We start from the raw sequence: 23,164 nt of genomic DNA on the forward strand, positions 1-23,164 counted from the left end.
GGCCGACTCCCATCTGCCTGTCTCTAAAGCAGCCACTAAGGCTGAGGGTAATGGGGTTTGCTGATGGCTCAGGACTGATCTGTGCCCACCCCAGGAGGGGGTGTGGGAGCAGACACACCACCTGGAGAGTTCAGGGACCTCGCGTGGAGGGGGGGTTCCTCAAAGGGAAATCCAGGCACTGTCCCCCTTCTCTGCGGAGAGACACTGGTGGACAAAGTAAAGTGACACAGGTCTGCCACCCCTTGTGCCCCGTGGCTTGTCCACAGCCGACTGGGCCAGAAACCCAAGGGACTCCTGTCCTCCAGGCTGGTGTGGTTCCCTCTGCTTTCCACCGAAGAGCCATGCTGAGAGGGCGCCCCGCCTGGACATCTGGGCGCTGGTGGGGTTTGAACCCATCAGCCCAGATGCCTGCATATTATCTCTGCTCATGGGAAGGGACATCAAATAAGGACGCTTCTAAGGAGGCGGTGGTTTCTGGCTGGAAACCCTCAGAACATGGTTAAGCAGAGCCGAATCACCCACAACCCACCCAGGAATAACTGGTGTGTTTCAGTGTATACCTCACCTACGCACTGTTGTTTTTAACAGACTTCATTTTTTTTTTTTAATTATTATTTATTTATTTATATATATATATTTTTTGGCTGTGTTGGGTCTTCGTCTCCGTGCGAGGGCTCTCTCCAGTTGCGACAAGCGGGGGCCACTCTTCATTGCGGTGCGCGGGCCTCTCACCATCGCGGCCTCTCTTGTTGCGGACCACAGGCTCCAGACGCGCAGGCTCAGTAGTTGTGGCTCACGGGCCTAGTTGCTCCGCGGCATGTGGGATCCTCCCAGACCAGGGCTCGAACCCGTGTCCCCTGCATCGGCAGGCAGATTCTCAACCACTGCGCCACCAGGGAAGCCCAGACTTCATTTCTTTAAAGCAGTTTTAGGCTCACAGAAAAGTTGAGGGCAAGGTACAGAGAGTTCCCGTATACCCATGTACATTTAATGTCTTTTGACAAAGATTTCATGTCACGTATCCATGGTTGTATTATCCTACAGAATCATTTTGCTGCCCTACCAATCCTCTGTGCTCCATCCGATGTGCTCCGTTCATCCCTCTCCAGTCCCTGGCAGCCCCTGATCTTTTTCTGTCTCCATAGTTTTACCTTCAACAGTGTCGTATGCGGGAACCATAGAATGTGTAGCCTTTTCACATTGGCTTCTTTCAGTTAGTAACATGCATTTAATGTTCCTCCGTGTCTTTTCATGGCTTAATAGCTCATTTCTTCTTAGCACTGAATAATATTCCATTTTACATATTTTAATTGCCTTTTAGAAGTTCATTTACAGCGTTTTCATAGTAGCAAAAAATCAGAAGCAAAGCAAACGTTCAATGTGGAATCACTTAAATAACTTACCATACTATATAGCCATTAAAAGAACAAGGAAGATTTCGATTAGTAAGAAGAGGACACCTAGAATATGTTGCTAAATGAGAACAAGTGGAAACAAGTATATTTGATTATCCAACTTTGATTAAAAATTAATATATTACAGGGAATTCCCTGGCGGTCCAGTGGTTAGGAGTCTGCGCTTTCACTGCCGAGGGCCTGGGTTCAGTCCTTGGTTGGGGAACTAATAAGATCCTGCAAACAATGTGGCCAAAAAAAAAAAAAAATTAATATATTACTGAGGGGCTTCCCTGGTGGCGCAGTGGTTGAGAATCTGCCTGCCAATGCGGGGGACACGGGTTCGAGCCCTGGTCTGGGAAGATCCCACATGCCGCAGAGCGACTAGGCCCGTGAGCCACAATTGCTGAGCCTGCGCATCTGGAGCCTGTGCTCCGCAACAAGAGAGGCCGCAATAGCGAGAGGCCCGTGCACCACGATGAAGAGTGGCCCCCACTTGCCGCAACTAGAGAAAGCCCTCGCACAGAAACGAAGACCCAACACAGCCATAAATAAAAAATAAATAAATAAATAAATAAATAAATAAATAAATAAAATTAAAAAAAAATATATATATATATATTACTGACTGCTTAGAAAGCAAATCGGAAGTAATAATACCCTTGGCCCTAAACATTAGGTGAGATTTCAGGGCAAATTCACTGTCCCTGTTTCATATGCTTGCATTCATATAGACAGAAAACAAAAACAAAACAAAAGCGAGCTTTTCTCATCGTGCTTCTGTCCTCCTTGTTAGGTACATGTACTGGACAGACTGGGGAGAGATACCCCGGATCGAACGGGCAGGGATGGATGGCAGCACCCGGAAGGTTATCGTGGACTCGGACATTTACTGGCCCAACGGGCTGACCATCGACCTGGAGGAGCAGAAGCTGTATTGGGCGGACGCCAAGCTCAGCTTTATCCACCGCGCCAACCTGGACGGCTCCTTCCGGTAAGTTCCGCCCGGCCCTGGGCCCCCACCTTCCCCACGGGTCCCTGGCCAGTCCCAGCTGGGCGTTGGCTGATCCTTCTCAACTCAGGCCAGTGGTCTCACACCTGAAACCCTGGGGGCCTGAGGCCTGCAGGCCTTTTCAGAGCTGAGATCCGTAACAGTGTACACACCATGTCTGACATCCCACCCAAGCAGGGTCTGGGGCGGCATCTGCATCTATTTTATAGCAAAATGTAGAATGCTCATTCTAAGTGGGATCGAAAAGGCTATAAAGAGCCCTACATCCAAAGCAGTTTCATGGCTCCTCAGGGTGTGAACATTGAATTAATGTAGGATCCAGCAATTCCGCTCCTAGGTTTATGCCCCCAAAGAATTGAAAATTGGTATCGAAATAAATACTTGTATGCGAATATCCGTCGCAGGAGCATCCACAATAGCTAAAAGGTAGAAACAACTGAAATGTCCACCAACAGATGAATGACGGATGGATAAGCAAGATGTGGCATATCTGTACATATCTGAGCTGTATGGTGCTCAGCCATAACAAGGAATGAAGCACGGGTGATGCCACACCATGGATGGGCCTTGAAAACATGCTGCTAAGTGAAAGAAGCTGGACACCAAAGGCCACATATCGTGTGACTTCATTGATGTGAAAAGTCCAGAATAGGCAAATCCTTAGGGACAGAGGGCAGACTGCTGTTTCCAGGGGCTGTGGGGGGAGGGGAGATGAGGAGTACCTGCTTGGTATGTTCAGGGTTTTCCTGTGGGGATGGAAACGTTTGGGAAATAGCTGGTGGTGATGGTTGCACATTGTGAATGTGCTACGCAGCCCTGAATTATTCACTTTGAAATGGTTAATTTGGTGATATGTGAATTTCACCTCAAGACGTTTTTTGTATGTTTGGTTTTTTTTTTTTTTTAATTTATTTATTTAATTAATTTATTTTTGGCTGCGTTGGGTCTTCGTTGCTGCGCACGGGCTTTCTCTAGTTGCGGCGAGTGGGGGCTGCTCTTCGTTGCGGTGCGCGGGCTTCTCATTGCGGTGACTTCTCTTGTTGCAGAGCACGGGCTCTAGGCGCGTGGGCTTCAGTAGTTGTGACAGGCGGGCTCAGCAGTTGTGGCTCGTGGGCTCTAGAGCGCAGGCTCAGTAGTTGTGGCGCACGGGCTTAGTTGCTCCACGGCATGTGGGATCTTCCCGGATCAGGGCTTGAACTCATGTCCCCTGCATTGACAGGCGGATGCTTAACCACTGCACCACCAGGGAGGTCCTGTTTTTGGTTTTTGATTACGATATAATTGGCGTATAACATTGTATTCATTTTAGGTGTATGACGTGATTTGTTGTGATTTGTTATACGTGTATATTGCAAAATCATGACCACAGTAAGTTTAGTTAACATCCATCATTATACATAGTTACATTTTTTTTTCTCCTTGTGATGAGAACTTTTAAGATCCACTCTCTTGGCAACTTTTAAATATACAATACAATATTGTTAACTATAGTCACCATGCTGTATGTTACATCCCCAGGACTTACTTATAACTGGAAATCGGCACCTTTTGATCCCCTGTACCCATTTCGCCCACCCCCCTCCCCTGGAACCAGGGGTTCTCTGTATCTCTGAGTTCTGTTCTCTGTTCTCTGTATCTGTGAGTCTGGGTTTTAATATTTTTTTTATTGAGTTATAGTTAACATACAATATTATATTAGTTTCAGGTGTAAAACATAGTGATTCAATTATGAAATGGTCACAGTGAGAACAGTTAACCATCCATCACCAAGCAAAGTTATTATAGTATTATTGGCTATATTCCCTAGGTGTACATTACATACATCCCCATGACTTTTTTTTTTTTAAGATTTGAGTTTTTTAAAAAATTTATTTATTTTTGGCTGCGTTGGGTCTTTGTTGCTGTGTGCAGGCTCTCTCTAGTTGCGGTGAGCGGGGGCTACTCTTCATTGCGGCGCACGGGCTTCTCATTGTGGTGGCTTCTCTTGTTGCAGAGCATGGGCTCTAGGCACGCAGGCTTCAGTAGTTGTGGTACGCGGGCTCAGTAGTTGTGGCTCGTGGGCTCTAGAGTGCAGGCTCAGTAGTTGTGGCACATGGGCTTAATTGCTCCATGGCATATGGGGTTTTCCCAGACCAGGGCTCGAACCCGTGTCCCCTGCATTGGCCAGTGGATTCTTAACCACTGAGCCACCAGGGAAGTCCCCCATGACTTATTTATCTTGTAGCTGGAAGTTTGTACCTCTGATCTCCTTCATCTGTTTCATCTGTTCCCCTACCCGCCCCCTCTGGCAAACACCTGTTGGTTCTCTGTATCTATGAATCTGTTTCTCTTTTGTTTTTTAGATTTCATATATAAGTGAAATCATACGGTATTTGTTTCTCTCTGTCTGACCTTTTTCACTTAGCATAATACTCTCCAGGTCCATTCATGTTGCCACAAATGACAAGGTTTCATTCTTTGTTATGGCTGAGTAGTGTTCCATTGTGTGTGTGTGTACATATATATATATATATATATATATATATATATATATATGTACACACACACACGCGCGCGCGCGCACACACACACCGTCTTTTCTTTATCCATTCAGTTCATCTCTCGACAGACACGTAGGTTACTTCCATACCTTGGCCATTGTAAATAATGCTGCAGTGAACACAGGGGTACATATATCTTTTCAAATTTGTGTTTTCATTTTCTTTGGGAAAATACCCAGATGTGGGATTTCTGGATCATATGGTAGTTCTATTTTTAGTTTTTTAAGGAACCTCCATACTGTTCTTCATAGTGCCCGCACCAATTTACATTCCCACAAACAGTGCATGAGGGTTCCCTTTTCTCCACATCGCTGCCAACATTTATCGTTTCTTGTCTTTTTGGTAATAGCTGTTCTGTTCTTCCTCTTCTATTTTTTGGAATAATTTGAGAAGGATAGGTATTAACTCTTATTTAAATGTTTGTTAGAATTCACCTATGAAGCCATCTGGACCTGGACTTCTGTTGTGGGGAAGTTTTTTGATTACTGATTCAATTTCATTACTAATTCTCGGTCTATTCAGATTTTCTGGTTCTTCACGATTCAGTCTTGGAAGATAGTATGGTTCTAGGAATTTATCCATTTCATCTAGGTTGTCTAATTTGTTGGTATATAATTGTTCATAGTATTCTCTTATGATCCTTTTTAGTCAATAAATCTTTTTAAAAAGTGACATCAAGAAAACAGGGAAGAGGCAATGTCAGGTCAGGTTGGGAAAGAGCACGAATGTATGATTTTTGGTTGTTCAGTGATACCTTTTGAGTGTGACTCCCTCCTCAGTGCTGTACCAGGGACTGAGGACATGGTGGTGACCACCCATCCACAGCGTCCACCTCAGGAAGCCTATAGTGGGGCGCGGGTCATTAAACCAGATAATCGCACACTACCAGCTGTGTGAATTACAATTCTATTACCGTCGTCCATAATCTCATTAAAAACAAGTTCTCGTTTGCTGGGTGTTATAAATACACAGATGAGAATAGCTTTTTTTTTAACGCTGATACAAGTTTAATTTGCTTTGATAATATAAATTATTGGCATCGTAGGAATGAGCAAATATCAATACCTTTGTTCCGATTTGTGTTATGTTGTTAAAGCATCAGGGCAGGACAGGTGTGCTTCTCATCATCTTGTTGTCACCAGGTGTGGCTTCCTCCCTGCCACTCTTCTTCCTTCTTTCTTCTCTGTGGGGCACTTTGGCAACAGCCCCCCTTCTGGAAACGGGTTAGACAGGGAGCAGCTAGGTGTGCAGGGCCCCCTACGTCACTGTCAGGGGTGGCGGGAGGCTGGCTGGGTCTGGAAGGTGCCCTGCGCACCCCGGCAGAGGGTTCCTGGGATGCCCTGGCCTGGTCTCACGCTGCTCCATCACTGCTCCTGTTGTCCTGTGTGATGTCGATGGGTGAGCAGTGACAATGGAAGGCTTTCAAAATGGGGAGCACGATGGGGACCCCCTGATGGCTCCTTCACCCGCCTCCCCCACCCCGCAGGCAGAAGGTCGTGGAGGGCAGTCTGACGCACCCTTTTGCCCTGACGCTCTCTGGAGACACTCTGTACTGGACAGACTGGCAGACCCGCTCCATCCACGCCTGTAACAAGAGGACTGGAGACAAGAGGAAGGAGATCCTTAGCGCTCTCTACTCGCCCATGGATATCCAAGTGCTCAGCCCAGAGCGGCAGCCTTACTGTAAGTCGGGGCCAGGCTGGGAGAGGCCCCTCTGCAGAGCTGGTGTCGGGGTTGCTTCAGGCAGGGCCCTGCCCCAGCGGTCCTCGGGGGTGGCAAAGGGATTCCCAAGGAAGGTTGCCCTGTTTTCAAGGCCCCGTGGAAGTTACGTGTTCATTCATGAAAAATCTGCTCCAAGTCAAAGTTCTCAGCCTGGGCTCCCCATGGGGTCGTGGCAGAGGTCCCTGATGGTGAAAAGCTCCTGGGACAGGCAGCCAGCAAGCAGGGCCAGGGCCTTGGGCTCACCTGCTCCCACGAGGACCACCACCTGTTCTTACGGGGACCACCACGGGTTCCCATGGGGACCACGGAGAGGGGCGGATTCTGGCCCCGGTGCTGCTGAAGGTTCCAACTTTGTACTTAAGAGTGGGCTCCCAGGGGTGGGGCTGTCTGGAGTGGTTTTCTGGGGAGAACATCGTGGTCCTTGCACGCAGGTGGGTTTCATGCTTCACATTTCATGGGTACCACCCTCTACCCTGTCCTGGGCAGAGTGAGATGCCAGGAGTATTTGTCAGTTCATCTGCACGTTGGTTGTGCAAGGGCTTGGGAGAATGAAAAACATTGTCATCAGCTACCAGAGGCTCGGCCCAGTGGCCAGGTGTGGCCACCAAGCTTCTGTGTAGAGCCCGTGGGGTCCAGGCATGTCCCAGAGATAAGACAGGCCTCTGCTGCAGGACCCCCCCGACCCAGGGCCTCACCTTACCGCGCAGGCAGGTCCTGGGGTCCTGCCAGGGAGGGCTGGGGTCAGCCTCCACAGAGGAGGTGGCCTTCGAGGGTCCCTGAAGAAGAAGATGGGGTTTCTTGTGGTAGGAGGTCGGGAAGAGGGGGCAGGGCGGGGAGGACGCCCACACCGGGAGTGGCGGGCGTGGGTGTCTAGGGCCCGTTCCGGAACCTTCTCCCACCTGCCCTGTTTGCCCAGACCACACGCGGTGCGAGGAGAACAACGGCGGCTGCTCGCACCTATGCCTGCTGTCCCCGAGGGAGCCCTTCTACGCGTGCGCCTGCCCCACTGGTGTGCAGCTTCAGGACGATGGCCAGACGTGCAAGGCAGGTGAGCCGGGGAGCAGCTGGCGGGAGGGGCGGCCACCAGCCTGGGTGCCCCACGATCTGCCTTCCCTGGGGAGGGTCTCATGCGGCCCGGGCTCTGAACGTTGGCAGCCCAGCAGCCGGGATTCAGGTCAGATCTGGGCTCTGCTGCCCGATGCACGAACGACCGTCGGAGCTCAGGTTCCCGTCTGTAAGACGAGGTCGTGCCAGATGGGCAGAGACCCCAGGTAACAAGCGCACTGCCGGCATGCGCGATCGCACCCTAAAAGCTGGCTGTCTTTAGCTATTAAACCAAAACTGTGTTTATCGTAACAAGAGCGATGGTGTCAGAGAGTGTGAGACAGGAGGTTCCCGGCAGACACACCCTCCTCTCCTCCCGCCCCTTCCAAGTGCTCCCACCGCTGGAGTACCTCGGGCCCTCCTGGGAGCTCATATCTTTGCTTTTCTGCTTTTTCATAAGCGTTGATATGGAATTTATAATTCATTTTTTAAAAAAAATACTTATTTTTGGCTTTGTTGGGTGTTAGTTGCGGCACGTGGGATCTTTGTTGTGGCATGTGGGATCTTCTGTTGTGGCGCGCGGGCTTCTCTTTAGTTGAGGCCTGCGGGCTCCAGAGCACATGGGCTCTGTCGTTGCAACGCGTGGACTTAGTTGCCCTGCGGCATGTGGGATCTTAGTTCCCCGACCAGGGATCGAACCTACGTCCCCTGCACTGGAAGGCGGATTCTTAACCACTGGACCACCAGGGAAGTCCCTGTAATTCATTTTTATCCTTGTATCCCATTCACATGGAATCTTTGTGCTGTAATAACCCTATCCCCTACCCCCATACCCCGGCATGCCGTGGAAACTTAGGTTGTGAACACACCCTTAATGGGAGTTTTCTTTGGATGCACCAAGTTCAGTTGATCTCCTGCCCCCCACACAAGTGATTTTCTTTGCTATAGGTATTTTTCCACCTCTTTATTCTCCCCTTTGGTTTTCGGGCACTTGCTACTTCAAAGACTCGTGGTATTTTTTTTTTTTTTTTTTTTTTTTTAAAGACAACTTTTTTTTTTTTTTTTAAATTTATTTATTTTTTTTTATTTATGGCTGTGTTGGGTCTTCGTTGCTGTGCGAGGGCTTTCTCTAGTTGTGGCAAGCAGGGGCCACTCTTCATCGCGGTGCGCGGGCCTCTCACTATCGCGGCCTCTCTTGTTGCGGAGCACAGGCTCCAGACGCGCAGGTTCAGTAATTGTGGCTCACAGGCCCAGTTGCTCCGCGGTATGTGGGATCTTCCCAGACCAGGGCTCGAACCCGTGTCCCCTGCATTGGCAGGCAGACTCTCAACCACTGCGCCACCAGGGAAGCCCCAACTCGTGGTATTTTTAAAGAAAAAAAGTGCCTTCTCCGTGGCACTGCCTGGGGGCCTTTACTGCCAGGTGTGGGGTTCAGGATGTGCTCTCCCAGAAATGATATGCATCCAGGATACAGCCTGTCCCTGGGGACATCCAGGGCCCAGCACAGCCCAGCGAGGGTTGGGGGGGATGGCTGCCTGAGATGGACGGCCAGAGAAGGTCCTTCCCAGGAGGCACCATTTAAGCTGAGGCTTAGAGGATTAGGAGGGAGAAGGAACAGTGAGAAGGAAGAACCTGTGGGCTGCTTTGAGGCAGGAACCAGTTGGTATCAGGACTGACCTCACAGGTGTTTGATCTGTGCAGTCACACGGGGCCTCGAGTTCAGAAGGGCCCCGTGCTTGGTTTCGTGCTCCGTTGTTGACTTGAAATGCTTAATAAGTTTTGAACAAGGGGCTCTGCATTTTCATTTTGCAGTGGTTCTTGCATATTATGGAGCCAGTTCTGCTTTGTGTATTGGAGAAACTAAGGGAAATCTGGAGACAGTCTAAATATTTCCATGTATCTAACTCTGCTGTTTTGTCCACGTGTGTCTATACATTTCACTTGACATTACTGCAGGAGCATTTGCAATGACAAGAGGTGTGTATGCTTCAAAAACCTGCGTTTTAGTGCCTGAAGAATGTTTTATCAAGCGGGCATACCTTCGAACCATCCTTCCCTTGTTGGGCATTTCTGTTCTATTTTTTTGCAATTTCCGAGTCCTGCTGCCGTGAGAGTGCTGGCTTGGGGCCTGGCCCTGGAGCTAGAAGGATCTGGATCTGGTGTCTGTTGCTGCCACCCATGGGTGCCGTCTGCCCGAGCCCTGTGTTGGATCGGTTGGTGATGTCTTCTCTGGGAGAGGGAGGGGGACGCAGGCATTGTTGCCGCCTCTGCCCACTGCGGGTGTCTGGGGCCAGGCTGCGCGTGGACATGTGGGGAAGGAGCAGGGACGGACACAACCCCCCAGAAAGGTGGATCCTGCAGGAGTGCCTGCCCCGACGGGGGACCTTGTGCAGCCGCTTCTGTTAAGGGGCCCAGGAGTGGGGTGTGGGCAAAAATGAGGTATGAACCCTCTTAGAAGCCCAGAGTCATGGTCCAGTGAAGTTGCACAGCTGAAGAAGCCTGGAGTTCCAGAAGCGACTTGCCCAGGCTACCCTGGGGTACAGAGAGCTCTTGGTCATCTGGCGTGGACGGTGCCCGGTGCCTCCCTTCCTTGTCTGTGAGATGAGGGTGGGTGTCACGGACCACTCCCTGCCAGGGAAGCTGTGGAGGAGGACCCAGCGCATTAGCAGGAGTTGAAAGTGCCTACAAGGTGCCCTGTGAGTAGTGGGTACACAGTATACGGCAGCCATGCCCACCATTCACACCACTGGCAGCTCATCAGGCCCAAGGGGCTAGGTTTGCCTCTGTTGTCCAGGGGTCCTGCCGCTCCCTGGGGGAGGCCCCATTTCTTTCCCAACCAGAAGAAGCCGAGGCTGTAGGCTCCTTTCGGGGTCCCAGCATCCCAGTAGCTGGAGCCTCTGAGCTCTGGGCACCACTGCCCAGGGTTGAGCCCTTTGAGAGGATTTTGTTCCCTCTGCAGGCATGAACTGCAGGGCGAGGAGGCCTGGGGTGGAGGGCTTCCTAGAGGAGGGGCCGGAAGCTCTGCAGTGGGTGCTGATACCGACACCTACGGGGCGGCGGGGTGGGGGGGAACTGGGGGATTAGCAGCAAAGCCTGTCCTTCCTGTCGGAAGCTGGTTCCCAGCCTCCTTCAGGAGGACGGCCAGCCTGCAGATTCCCCGGGATTCAGCTGCTGGGGCCACTTTCCCTGGTCTTACCAGAACTGTTTTCGCGCCCCGCGAGCTGTGAAGGACACTTTTACAAATAACCCAGTTGGAGAATGCCAAGCGCGCGGAAGAAAAACGTTTTTGTTGTCATTCCGAGGGGCCCCTGCTTGGATGGGGGTCTGCACAGAGGCAGGCGGGGCCTGTCTTTACACTGAGCCTGCCTCCTCCTGCTTTTGCTCCAGATGCCCTGTCTAGGGTGTCAGGTCAGAAGGAGGGAAGAGCTCACAGAGGGACAAAAGCCATGGGACAGGAGTCTTGCTTTGCATGAGAATGTGACTGCTGGGGTCCTGGTTTTTATAAGACTGGTTCCCACCCCACTTGCTTCCCACTAATGCACTGGTTAGTTCCGGGGGTCAATGGCGGCTTCTGTAGCTTCTGCCCTGGACCTGTTTGAAGTTGAAGGGGTCCGGGGCAGCTGGGGTGGGAAAGTGTAAACAATTTTCTAAATGTTTTCGTTGAAGTCGAGAAGAAACCCAGAAGCTTCTCAGAGCATTTCAAGGGTTTGCCCCTAAGATGGTTTTCTGGAAATTCGAGGTGGTTCTCAAACATCTCTCCATATTCTTCAACCGGGCATGAGTGAGAAAGGGCTTCTGTCCCCGAGGGCCTTTCTGTCTGTTTGGGCGACAGAGCGAGTCAGAGACGGTTCTGTGAGCGAGGACCTAATGGGGCCTCGGGCCTCAGATGTCACAAAAAATGATGGCTCCATGGCAAACTGGGGGCTTTAGGACACGGATCTCTCACCCTCCAGTCTCTATTCCTTGCCACAAAATATCATGTTAAAGGACAATGTTTGATTAAAAGGCCCAATCCTATCACCTGAGCACGGTAGCTGCTTTCCTTTTCTCAGGCGGCCTTCCGAGCTGCCAGCATCCGTTGGCGATGTAGTTTTGCATCCTGGTGGACATAAATTACATGTGGAATGTGGGTTTTGAGTGCTCACGACGTGCAGGGTATCAGATGTGAACGCTGCCTGGAGACAGTGGCTGGTAACACGAGGGTAATAGGAAGAAAACGAGACACTAAGTCCTATTGAATGTCACCAGCCGAGCTCTGAGGACCTGGTGCAGGCACCTCGCCGGCCGGAAGGGAGCAGTGCCCATGGAGGGCCGCCAGGGTCTTCTGAGGCCCGGCGTGTCCGGTGGGAGGATGGAATTCCGGGGCTGGCCGAGGAGGCCCTGGGATCACTTGGGGATCTCTTCTTGGCTTTGGAATTGGTGAGGTCCAGTGTGCTGGGGGGGTGAAGAGCCGAGGCCACACAGTGAGGGCTCAGGAACTGGCCCTGGGCTAGAGGAAAGGCCTTCGGGAAAGACAGAAATGGACAAAGCCTGCGCAGGTGTGACTTCCATCCAGAATGGGATGTGTCGGAGGCAACATTCACCAGGTATAACATGGCTTTGGTCTGCAGCTGAGAGCCTGCCAAAGACTTTTGGGGTGGCGAGGAAATTCCGTCTCAGGCAAACCCAGAATTTAGAGTGATTTTCAATCATGTGATGGCTTTCTATGTCCAGTCTTCCTTTTATGATACCTTAACTCACGTCCCAGCTGTGTGATCTTGGGAAATTGACTCAGCCCGTCTGTGCTTCTGTCTCCTCAGATGTAAAAAGGGATGATCGTAGTACCCGATTCATGGGGTTGTTGAGAGGAAGGCCTGGATGCCCAACCAATATGAGCTGTGCTTGAATTTGAACTTGAACTAGGAGCCAGGCAGGCAAGATGGCAGGAGAGCAGTTCTTCCCTGGACATTTGGAACCAGAAGTGGACGTGGAGGCCAGCTGGTGCCGAGAGGAGCTGGGAGGAGGCGTGGGGTTTGGGGAGCCTTCCTCACACAGCCGGTGGGGACGCCAGGCATGTGGCTCTCCTTTCTGTGGGATGAAGGCCGGCGTTGGGCTGGAGGGATTCTGGGCTGGGGGGCAGGGGCCTGGCTGTGTTGGAATTGCTCGGCCCCTTATGTCACATCCAGGTTCCCCGGCCCCAGCAAATCAGAGTCTCCACGACAAGGGATAGGGCGTGGGAGGTGGAGAGCTGCCTCTGCACTGGACACAAGCCCCAGGCAGCTGCTGGGCAGTGGGTCGGGAGACACCCGCACAGCCGGAAACATCTCAAGATTTGAAGCCAGGGCGTGACTTGCAGATTCCTGGGGCTCTCATCCCAGGCGTCTGACCTTTTATGCTTCGTGGAGCTGAATATGAAGAAGTTTTTGTGACATGTGTGAATCCCATCTTTTCCTGATTTTGAGCAAATGAGAGCCAGCCCTGTGCAGGGGTCATGGCCTTCCCCAAGGAAGGAACTGAGATGGGGTGATGCTCGGACCCCAGCGAATGGGGGCCTGCGACATCCCAGGGACGTGTAGGGTCCCCCGAGAAGCAGAGGATGCAGTGGGGGCGGAATCGCTCGCTGCTGGGCGCCGGCAGAGCGCGGAGTCCGTCAGCCCTCCGAGCTGCAGTTTCCTTGCCTGTGACGTGGGGAGATCAGAGGACCTCCCCCTGCTCGGGGCGGGGGGGGGGCGGGACACTCAGGATGGGAGACTCGGGACTCCCTGCCTTTGGCCTGAGGGACGTCTCATGTCCCACGGCCCTGCGGGTTGGGTGACACCCACTGGCTCTGGGGTGCCGTGTCTCAGGTCCCCAGGGAGGGTCCTGTAGGTTCTGAGACTGGGAAGGATGTCACAGCAAGTGGCCCCTCCTCGGCTCTGGCTCTGCTGGGGGCTGGGTGAGACCTGGGGGTGCCTAGTGACTCTTGTCCCCCAGGCGAGCGGGCCAGGAGCCCGTCCTGGGCCAGGCCGTGAGCCCGCGTGCCCTCCACCCTGAAGCACCGGCCTCCCCGCACCCTCCCTCGCAGCTGCACAGACGGAGGTGCCCAGCTGGCTTTGGTTTTTCCCCATGTTTTTCCAATTATGTAGAATGGGCTAAAAACAGCAGCAGCGGGGCCTTCTTTGGGAGTTGCCACCACCGTCCTAGGGATCCTCCTGCTGCCCGCAGGGGCTGGACCTCTGTGGGACCTGCCCTGTTGTTTTGACTTTTGTCCCTGTGTGTTCCTCGTGCCCGGAGGCTTCTGGGCCGTGCACCCCCCTCCTCCGGGCCTGAGCAACCTGGGCGAGTGGGCCCGTGTCCAGGGCATGTGGCTGCACCGCCTGGGGGTGGCCAGGCTGTGCTGGGGCGTCATTCTCTCCCGCCGCCCCGGCCTTTCCAGATGAGGCTGCCGTCGGGGCAGGGCGGGAGTTGGGGGCTTGGTGATTTACAGTCCGCCTGCCGCACCTTGCCAAGAAGGAGTTTTAACAGATGTTCTCGGGGACGGGAAACAAAAAGACGGCGGGGCTGTGGCCGGCAGAGGCAGCGGGAGGAACAGAGGCGTCCACTGTCGGGTCTGACGGGCAGACTGACAACTGGGCCCCTCACATCCATCCGTCTGTCCGGGAGGATTAGCCGAGGCTCAGGGCCGAGGAATAAGGGGTGCGTTTGTTCCCAGTCTGGCTGTCTTGTCACTTATCAGGGAAGTAGGTCGAAGGGAAAAGAAAAGAGGCCCTTGTGGCTGGGGCCGCCGCCGCCCGGGCTGTGATTGGCGTCGACTCTGCAAACAGAAGGCAGCTGCTGTTCTCAGCCATGGACCGTGAATTTTTAATAGCAAGAAAATCAGATTGCACAGTCCCAGGAAATTGTGTAACAAGCCCAAGCACTAACTTTTTTTTTTAAAGAAATTGAGGTATAACTTGCAGACAATAAAGTGCACAGATTCTAAGTGTACATTTTGATGAGCTTTGACAGTTGTATACATCAGCATAACCACCATCCCACGACAGATACAGAACGTTTCCACCACCCAGAAAATTCCCTGGTGCCCTTGGCAGCTCCCCCCGCCCCCCCACCCCCCCCCCCCCCCCCCCCCCGCCACAGAGGCAGCCGCTGTCCTGACTTCTATCACCGCGGATTAGTTTTGCCTGTTCCGGAACGTCATAGAAATGGAGCCACACAGCATGTGTTCTTTTGTGTCTGAGTCTGAAGACTAACTTTTAAACCTAATAAAAAAGGAGAGGGGAGCATGTCATATTCTTAGAAAGAGAAAAGTGTCATCGTGGGGCTGGGGCCCAAGGCAGACGGCGCCTCCTGGGTGTGGTCAGCTGTGCGGATGCCCGTGTCCACTGGCTGCAGAGTTAGACTGCGGTCACCCCCCTCCCCTACTAGCCCCGTCCCTCCTAGCCTGTCCGATGTGCCCCTTGCTTCTGTAGCTGAGCCCCAGCTCCAACCTGGCCCTAGACTGACCCCGGAGCTCAGACGGCTCCCCTCAGCTTTGGAGACAAGTTCTGGGCTCTCAGGGTCCAGGCCCTGGTAGACCCCCCAGCCCCCAGGCTGCCCTTCCTGGCCATGTGTCCCTCGTGCCTTCTCTGGCTTTGGTGACAGCTGCAGATTCCCTGTCTGGGTACCACTGACTGCGCCCTTGTGCCTGGGACGACTCTCCAGTTCCATGTGCCCTGGGGGCGATGACCAGAGGCCCCGGGTGTGCTGGGTTGACCCCTGGGGCTGCTGGCTTGTCATTAGAGGGAGAACAGGAGGCTCTTTTTCACCCTCTGGCTTGTCTCCAGACCACCTTCTGAGCACCTGCCTTTCTGCCTTTGCCTGTGCTGTGCCCACGGCTTGCAGCACCTTCCCTTTGGTTCCTTCAGGCCTCCGTTCAGACACTGCCAGCCCCCCTGGGAGGTGTGTCAGGCTCTGTTCCCACCTCCACAAGGAGGGAGGGATGCTGGCTTCCCATGGGCATCGCCAGGCCCAGGAAGAGTGCTGGGAAGTCGGTTAGCTGCCTTCAAGAGCTTTTGCTGTGCAAGAGCTGAGGTTCTTCGGTCGTCCTGGGACCGAGAACGACTCTGGCGACTGTGCCAATAGGAGCCTCTCCATGTCCCTTCCCGGCCACCCCCAGGGACAGGCTTGGGTGGGAGTCGAGACATCCGAGTCTGTCCCGGATCCTGCAGCATGTGGCTGTGACCCCGATGAAGTGCAGGATTTTCGTGCCTCATCGACCTGGGGGTTATCGGACAAGATCGTGTCTCTGAAAGTGCCTTGTAAACTGTCAAGTGCAGGGCACTTGAGTTGGGTTCAACCGTGTAAACCACTGATGCTTGACCACCTTCGAGCTAGAGAGGCGGCATTTTCATATGGCTCAGCCCACTCTGTGATTTTGGCCTCCACTGCTGGGCAGGGTGGGCAAGCCCAGTAATAACGTTTCTGTGCTCATTGGTGCCTCCTGGGGGCTGCGGGGGGGGAGGGTGGCGCTGTGTGAGGGAGGGTCTGTGGCTGGCCTGCTTCATACCCAAGGACAGTCAGAGCTCGCTCAAGGCCATGGAAGAAGGGACAGAGATGGGACCTGAACCAGGGCAGCCTGGCTCAGGGTCTGCCCCAGCCCCTGCCCTGCACCGCCTGGGCCCCGGGGGCATCCACATGTGGTGCACCAAGGTCGTCTGTGGGACACCTCTGGTCCGCCCTCCATGTGGACCAGAAAGGCCCCCTGTGTGGGCTTTTTAAAGAACTGAGCCACCTGCGTGAAAAGGTGGGACACAGACTTCCCCATGCAAGTCACCAGCTGTCTGACAGCCCTCAGCCCGCACTCCTGCCTTTCAGGGGACCGGGCTGCCCACCTCTAATTTGCCCAGCCGACCACACTTTGTTCAAACGTGTCTCTCTCTCTCCCCGCCCCCCATGGGTACCTGGGTGTGTGTTCATTCAGTGCCGCTGGGAGGGGACATGCTCTGGGGCGGTGTCCTCGAGCTCTGGGGCTCACCCGCTTTGTCATGGGACCTCCCAGCCTCGCTGGGGGGCCTTATCCACACCCGAGTCCTACCTGTGAGGAGACAGGCCAGCTTACTTGCTCAGGGTCGCTCAGTGAGGCAGTGGGGCTGGCCTCTGGGGGTCACAGGGCTGGCGCTGACCTGGCCGCTGTCCGGCCGCCCCTGGACGCAGGGCAGGGGTGACGCCGTGCACACAGGCGCAGCTCCAGGCTGGGGTGCCTGCCGGGCTGGTGGCTCCCAGGGCCTGCAGCCTCCCTGAGTGCTGGCCTGGAGGCCGGGGGTGGGCCGTGCGGGGGGGACAGCTGCTTGGGCCTCGGGTTTCCAGCGGAGCCAGTGCCCGGCCTGGCCGCTTCCTCTGCGCCTTGTGACCCTGCGGCCGCTCGGCGCGGTTTCCTGGGCCTGGGTGCCAGCTCGTGGTCTCAGTGTTTGTCCAACCACTTACCCCAGGGGGGCAGTGGGGAAAATCAATTGCTAAGATACAAAAATAAGCCAGCCGCCTGCTGGCTGTGAAGCTGTTTATGGCCTTAGAAACTGCAGCGTGGAGGGCGGCCTATGCTGGGCCTGGCTCTGCCCGTGTGGCTCCGGGCCCGGGCCATGGTCAAGGTCGACTGTGCCTCCCATGGGCCAAGGAGACCCTAGAGCCGGGACCAGGGCTGAGGACGTGTGAGGGAGGCGGAGGGGCCGTTCTCCGCTTCCGTCTCCAGCAGGAAAAGACGTCGGCAGGAGGAGCCTTCTGGGGTTGGTGCGGCCTTGGGGGAACCTTGGGGCGTGAGCCTCCGTGTGGGGGGGCTAGTCCTTCCCGCGGGGGGCCGTGACCTTGGACCTGCAGTTGGTTCAACGGGGGATGGAGGTGATGTCCACCCTGCCCGCTGGGTTGGAGGGCGGGGAGGTCAAGGGCCCTGCCTCTTTCATCTGCGTTAATTTGGTCAGTCTATTGCCTGGGATGCACTGTTATTTTGCCCTTTCGTGAAAAATCCCTTTCCCCACGTTGGGGCTTGGAGGGGCTTAACCGTGAGGCCCTTTCAGGTAGGTTCCCACACTGGGCGACTGCCAGCTGTGTCCTCCTGGGCTGTTTGGGGGGGCTGTGGGTGCTTCTGCCCCATCCTTTCCTTCTCCTGTTGTTCTACCCACCCCCCAAACAGCTCAGAACCTGGAGGCCGAATATATCGCACCCCGCCCCCCAACCCCGGCCTGTGGCAACTTAGTGGAGGGCTAGGGCGCTTCCCCCCGCTGGTGGCCTAGTGAGAAAGACCTGGTGGGTCCCCGGAGTCCAGACCCACCTCCCCACCTAGACCGTGCCATCCTCTAAGGACGAATGCGGGCACCCCTCTTTTAAAGCCTTGGTTTTTTTCTTGTTACAAAGTAACATTTGTGTTCACTGTAGGAAGGAAAACATCCCAAAAAATACTGGAGAAAATAAGAAACACCCATAATTTTGCCACCCAAAGATAGCCGCTGTTAAGGTTTTGAGGTGTTTCCTGTCCTTTCTCCACGCACACGTTCACAACTCTTTTTGCGTGATTTGTTCGTATTGTACGTGCGGCATCACGACTGACTTTCCTGCTTATCCTGCTTATCATGTCACGAGCTTTTCCTGCCTCTGCCCTTCTCCGGAGTGTGCTGTTTGGGGCGTGTGTAACGACTGACCTGGACCCCAGCCCCTTCATGTATGTAATGCTTCCCTTTTGTGGGATCTTTAGATCGTTTACAGGTTCTTTCCTTCGGGTGTGGGTTTCGCTGTTTTCACCAAGCCTCAGTGACCCTCTGTGACCGGGAATCCATGTGCATTTCTAGCTGCTGCTTTGGGCTGGCTTCTCAGAGGGGAAGTTGCCAGGTCAGAGGGTCCCTGAGCCACATTGCCATCCAGGAAACGTGTGCCCGGGACAGTCCCCTGGGAGGTGGGGGGACATGCTACCCCCCCCCCCCACGGAGCATTAACCCGTCTTCCGACCGAGCTGGTAGCCACTGGCCTCCTGCTTCTACTTGCAAGTTACCGAGAAGTTACCCATTCTTCATGTTTATTGGTTGTGTTTTTTTTCTTCTGTTAATTTGTGTTTATGGTCTTTGCCTGTTTATTGTCGGGGATCTGGGTAGTTTTCTTGTTGATTTATATGCCTTTTACCTTTCTTTAAAATACTTAACAGACTTTGTGTTTTAGAGTAGTTTTAGGTTTACAGGACAGTAGAGTGGAGAGCCCTGGCAGCCCCTCTATACCTGCTCTCCCTCCTGACGCGGTTTCCCTTATTATTAGAATTTATTTCTAATATTGTAAAAGTCACACATATTTCCCATGCAAGGGTTAACAAACCACCACCCATGGGCCAGATTGCTTGCTGCCTGTTTTGGGGCAGCCGCGGGCTAAGTTTCGTTTTTACGTTTTTACATGGTTGAAAGAACATCACAAGAAGAGTGTTTTGTGACCTGGGGAAATGAGAGGACCTTCAGATTTCAGTGTCCACGGAGGACATTTTCTTTGCACACCTTTGCTGACCCGTCCTCTGTGGCAGCTTTCAAGCTGCAGCGGTGGAGCCGAGGGATTGAGAGAGGTGGCCGTGGCCTTGCAGAGCCTGGAGCGTCTGCCACCTGGCCCTTGACAGAAAGCACACAGACCCCTGCTGGAGACTGGAAGGCCAGCTGGAGCGGTCCAGAGATAACACTGCGGGTGTTCACCTGGGTTTCCTGCTGGCCTCTGTTCCAGGTGGCTCTCTGTGTGTCTCGTGGCTGGGCTCCTGCTACAAGCACGAGCTGCCATTTGCACGAAGCTTCCTTGCAGACAGGGCTGGGCTCAGAGCTGCATCGGCGTCCCGCGGGCAGAAGGTATTCAGGGAAGAGTCGTGGCCTGCGGGACCACTCAAACCCTCGGGGGGCACCCAGCCTCTGAACTCAGACCAGACCCCACGGGGAGGGGGCGGTCGATGGTCAGCCCCACCCCTGCCCACGGGGCTGCAGAGCGGCCCCTGCGCCCTCCGGCCTCCACGCTGCTGCCCACGCCAACCCTTCTGTCTGGAGTTCCTGCCCTTGAACCCATCCTTCCATGGAGACTGTCCCCTTACCCTCTGTTCCCCACTTGTTGGGAGCTGAATCGTGTGTGTGTCCCCCCGCCGAATACTCACAGTGAAATCCCCACCCCGGAGCCCGTGGATGTGACCTAACTTGGAAGTAGGGTCTTTGCAGTTGTAACCAAGTTAAGATGAGGTCATGCTGGATTAGGATGGGCCCTAAACCCAGTGACTGGTCATCTTATAAGAGGGAGATTTAGACACAGACACACAGGGGGAGAGGTCACGTAGAGATGGAGGCAGCAATTGGAGGGATCCAGCCACAAACCAAGGAACATCAAGGATTGCTGGCAACCATCACAAGCTGGAAGAGGCGAGGAAGGATTCTCCCAGGCGCCTTCCACGAGAGCGTGGCCCTGCCAGCACCTTGATTTTTGACTTCTGGCCTCCAGGACTGTGAGGGAATCAGCCTCTGCTGATCCGAGCCACCCGCTTTGTGGGGATGTTACAGCAGCCCTTCTCTGTGTCCCCTCGTTTGTGCGATCCCGGGCCTGGCCCAGGGACGGTGCCCCAGAACGGACGGTGGCTTGGTCTGAATGGATGTTGGCAGGGAGGGAGGCCTTTGAGCTGGACCTGTCCGCGGCATTGGGCCCTCTGTCCAGTCTGCTTTTCTGTTTTGAGGCGAACATGCTGCCAGGAAGGCAGTGCCCTGGCCTGGCCTGTGCCCCGTGCCCTGCGCTTGGCTCCGAGGCACGGATGCCCCCCTCTTTCCTGCCTGCGTGCGGGGGGCGGGGCAGAGGTCAGGAACCTACCCAGAGGAGGCCCCAGGGACCTCTGCCCAGCCAGGAGGGAAGGTTTCACTTTCTCTGGCAGCTCTGTGGGGCAGGCTATTTGTTTAAACAACCCCAGAGGAAACCATTTGGCCAAACTGTTAGTTTCTAAACAGTTTACTTCCCTGGTGTTTAAACAAACTCCTGCCCAGGCTCTGTGTCTGGTCCCAGGGAGGGGGTTGGCCTCTCTTCTTCCGGGCCCGGCACAGCGCCCTGCGCCCACCCCAGGGGGCCCGACGCCAGGCTGCCGCTCACACACCTCCCTACAAACAACCCTGGAGGTTGCCCTGATGAGCATCTGCCAACTAAGGGGCCCAGGCCAGTGGTCCTCTCTTCACAGCTGCCCCCACTGGCCTGGTCCTGGATGGCGTGCCCCACGCCTCTGTGCTGGGCTCCGCCTCCTCAGACCTTCAGGCAGACGGGCCAGGCCGTGGCTCTTTCCTGGGGGTCCTGTTCTCTGCATTTTTGTCAGCGAAGCTCAAATAAAAACCTCAAAGGCTCTGCAGCCCAAGGGTATCGGAAACACCCCCCCCCCCCCCCCCCCCCCCCGCCCCAGCCTTGGAGTCAATTAACACCTACAGATTTATCCCAGCGTTTAATTACTGCCTCAGCCACAGAGACTTAATTCTGATGAATGCTGATAATGGGGTTCCCTGATGGCGGGGTGTGCTTGAGGCTTTGTACTGACCTGGTTTACCAGAGGGCTGGTGCCAGGCACACTTTGCCCCTGGTGGCTCTGTGCCCACGGGGACAGGCTGCTGGAATCTGCTGCGTGGTCACAGCCATATGGATCCCAGAGGCTCTTGCAGCTGGAGGCCAGTCCCCTGCCACCAGTCTCAGCCAGCCCCCTTCACAGGTGCCCGTGACCCCAGCTTTCCTTCCCAGCACTGATTCGTTAATGGTCTTGCTCACTGAAGGTCTCTGCCCTGTGACCCCAGGAGCACCGTGGGGGCAATTCCGCATCTTTTGTGTCCACCCAGAACCCCAGCACCTGGTCCGGGGCCTGGCCTGCTGCCCACAACGAGACCGGTGGGGTGACCGAGCCTGCTGGGCCAGCGCGTCGATCTTGGGCTTCCTGCGTGTGCCAGCTCCGGGGATTGAAGTGTTCGTGGTACCTTGCTGCTGTGTGTCCTTGGGCGGGTAGCTTAACCTCTCTCTGCATCGGGTTCCTCCTCAGGAAAATGGGGCATGATCACACCTCAGAGATTGGTGTGAGGATTGTGCTATTTCAGGTGATTGTGTCTGGAGGATCATGGGAACGGGGACGGGTGAAACAGGCTGGAAATATGTTTGGCGACCAAGTGTCTGGTTCCATCGGGACCCAGCATTTTCTGGGGAGCTCCCTCCCCCAGCCCCCATGGTGGCAGATTAAGGCAGAGCCCTCCGTAGAGTTTGGTTTATGGTCCCTTTGATGTCAGAGCTAAATGGGGACGCAGACGCCATCAGGTTGGGCTGATTCTTCACTATAAATGAGGCAACTAAGGCCCAGAGAGGGTTAGAGACCTGCCCAGCGTCACACAGCAGGGGCAGGGCCAGGAGGTTTCTGCCCTGAATTCTCCCTGCTTGTCCTAGGACGTTAGCGCCTGTTCTGGGCATGGCCCTGTGCTGGGGGCTGCGGAGCGCAGAGGGGCATGTGCCAGAACCCCCGCGAGCCGGCAAGGGCGGTGCACGAGCAGAGGGGCAGGCGGCACGCATGTGTGATCAGTCCATCCACTTGGACGGGAGGGAGGAACAGCTTCCTGGAGGAGGAGGAGGCCTGTGACCTGGCCCTTGAAAAACAGGTCTGATGTCACTAGAACATTTTGGGAATGGAGCCCAGCAGAAGACAATCGGTTGAAATGCAGAATTCCCCCTCCCTCCCTCCAGCACATACCGAACCAGAACTTGCATGGACACCTCTAACGAAATCTGAGTTTGTATCTGGGAGGTTTCCGACGTAGCCGGGCACCTTGGGCACCTCCCCCCCCCACCCCCCCCCCCACCCCCCGTCCCAGTTTCCCCAGCACTGGGCTCGTGAAGCCGTGCCGTCCGTGCGCGCCCTCTAGCGGGAGGATCGGGTTATGAGCTCTGGGCCTCAGAGTAGCAGAGTCCGGATGGGGTTCCTGCCCTTAATTGAAATGCAGGGCAGGGGGCCCCAGAACCCCTGAAAAACGCTGGGTTCCGAGGGCTCCACCCCTGTGACAAAAAGCCGGTCAGTTGTCGAGGGCTGTGGCTGGACCAGGCATGAGGAGACCAGGCAGTCGGCTGCAGAGCCCAGGCCTGGGGGCCTCGGCATGAGGGAGATGCTGGGCTGCTTCCATCCCTGTCCCCATCCCTCACAGCTGTGTAACTTCAGGTGGGTCCTTCCCCATTCTGGGCCTTGCATCAAACCAGGCAAGTGGCCCCAGAGTGCCAGAGGTGTCTGAGCCTAATCTTGAAGCAGGAGCCTCAAGACCTAGAAAGGTCTAGAAAGGTCCAGAATAAATGCGTGGGCTGTGACCCAGCTGTGGGGGAGGGGCCACATCCTGACCCCAGCAGCCTCCGGAGGTGTCCGAGTCAGGGCTGGCCAGCACCCCTGGGGTCCCTGAGTCCATGTGAGGCTCCAGGTAGTAGCACCTGAGGCTACTTCTGCTGGAAGTTCTGATGAATCCAGGGAGGATCCAGGA

At 54.8% G+C, this 23,164-nt stretch overlaps 1 protein-coding gene across 2 annotated transcripts in view; it reads left to right on the forward strand.

The window, feature by feature from the left end:
• The window catches only part of LRP5 (LDL receptor related protein 5), a 111,552-nt gene that overhangs the window by 34,325 nt on the left and 54,063 nt on the right, over positions 1–23,164 (forward strand). For both annotated transcript variants that reach the window (XM_036861581.1, XM_036861582.1), the window contains exons 3-5: positions 2,191–2,388; positions 6,433–6,629; positions 7,585–7,716. In XM_036861581.1, the coding sequence (XP_036717476.1) occupies positions 2,191–2,388; positions 6,433–6,629; positions 7,585–7,716 (527 nt within the window). The remainder of the gene's footprint in view (positions 1–2,190; positions 2,389–6,432; positions 6,630–7,584; positions 7,717–23,164) is intronic.

This window comes from Balaenoptera musculus, chromosome 8 (genome assembly GCF_009873245.2).
Source record: "Balaenoptera musculus isolate JJ_BM4_2016_0621 chromosome 8, mBalMus1.pri.v3, whole genome shotgun sequence".
Lineage (NCBI taxonomy): Eukaryota > Metazoa > Chordata > Mammalia > Artiodactyla > Balaenopteridae > Balaenoptera > Balaenoptera musculus.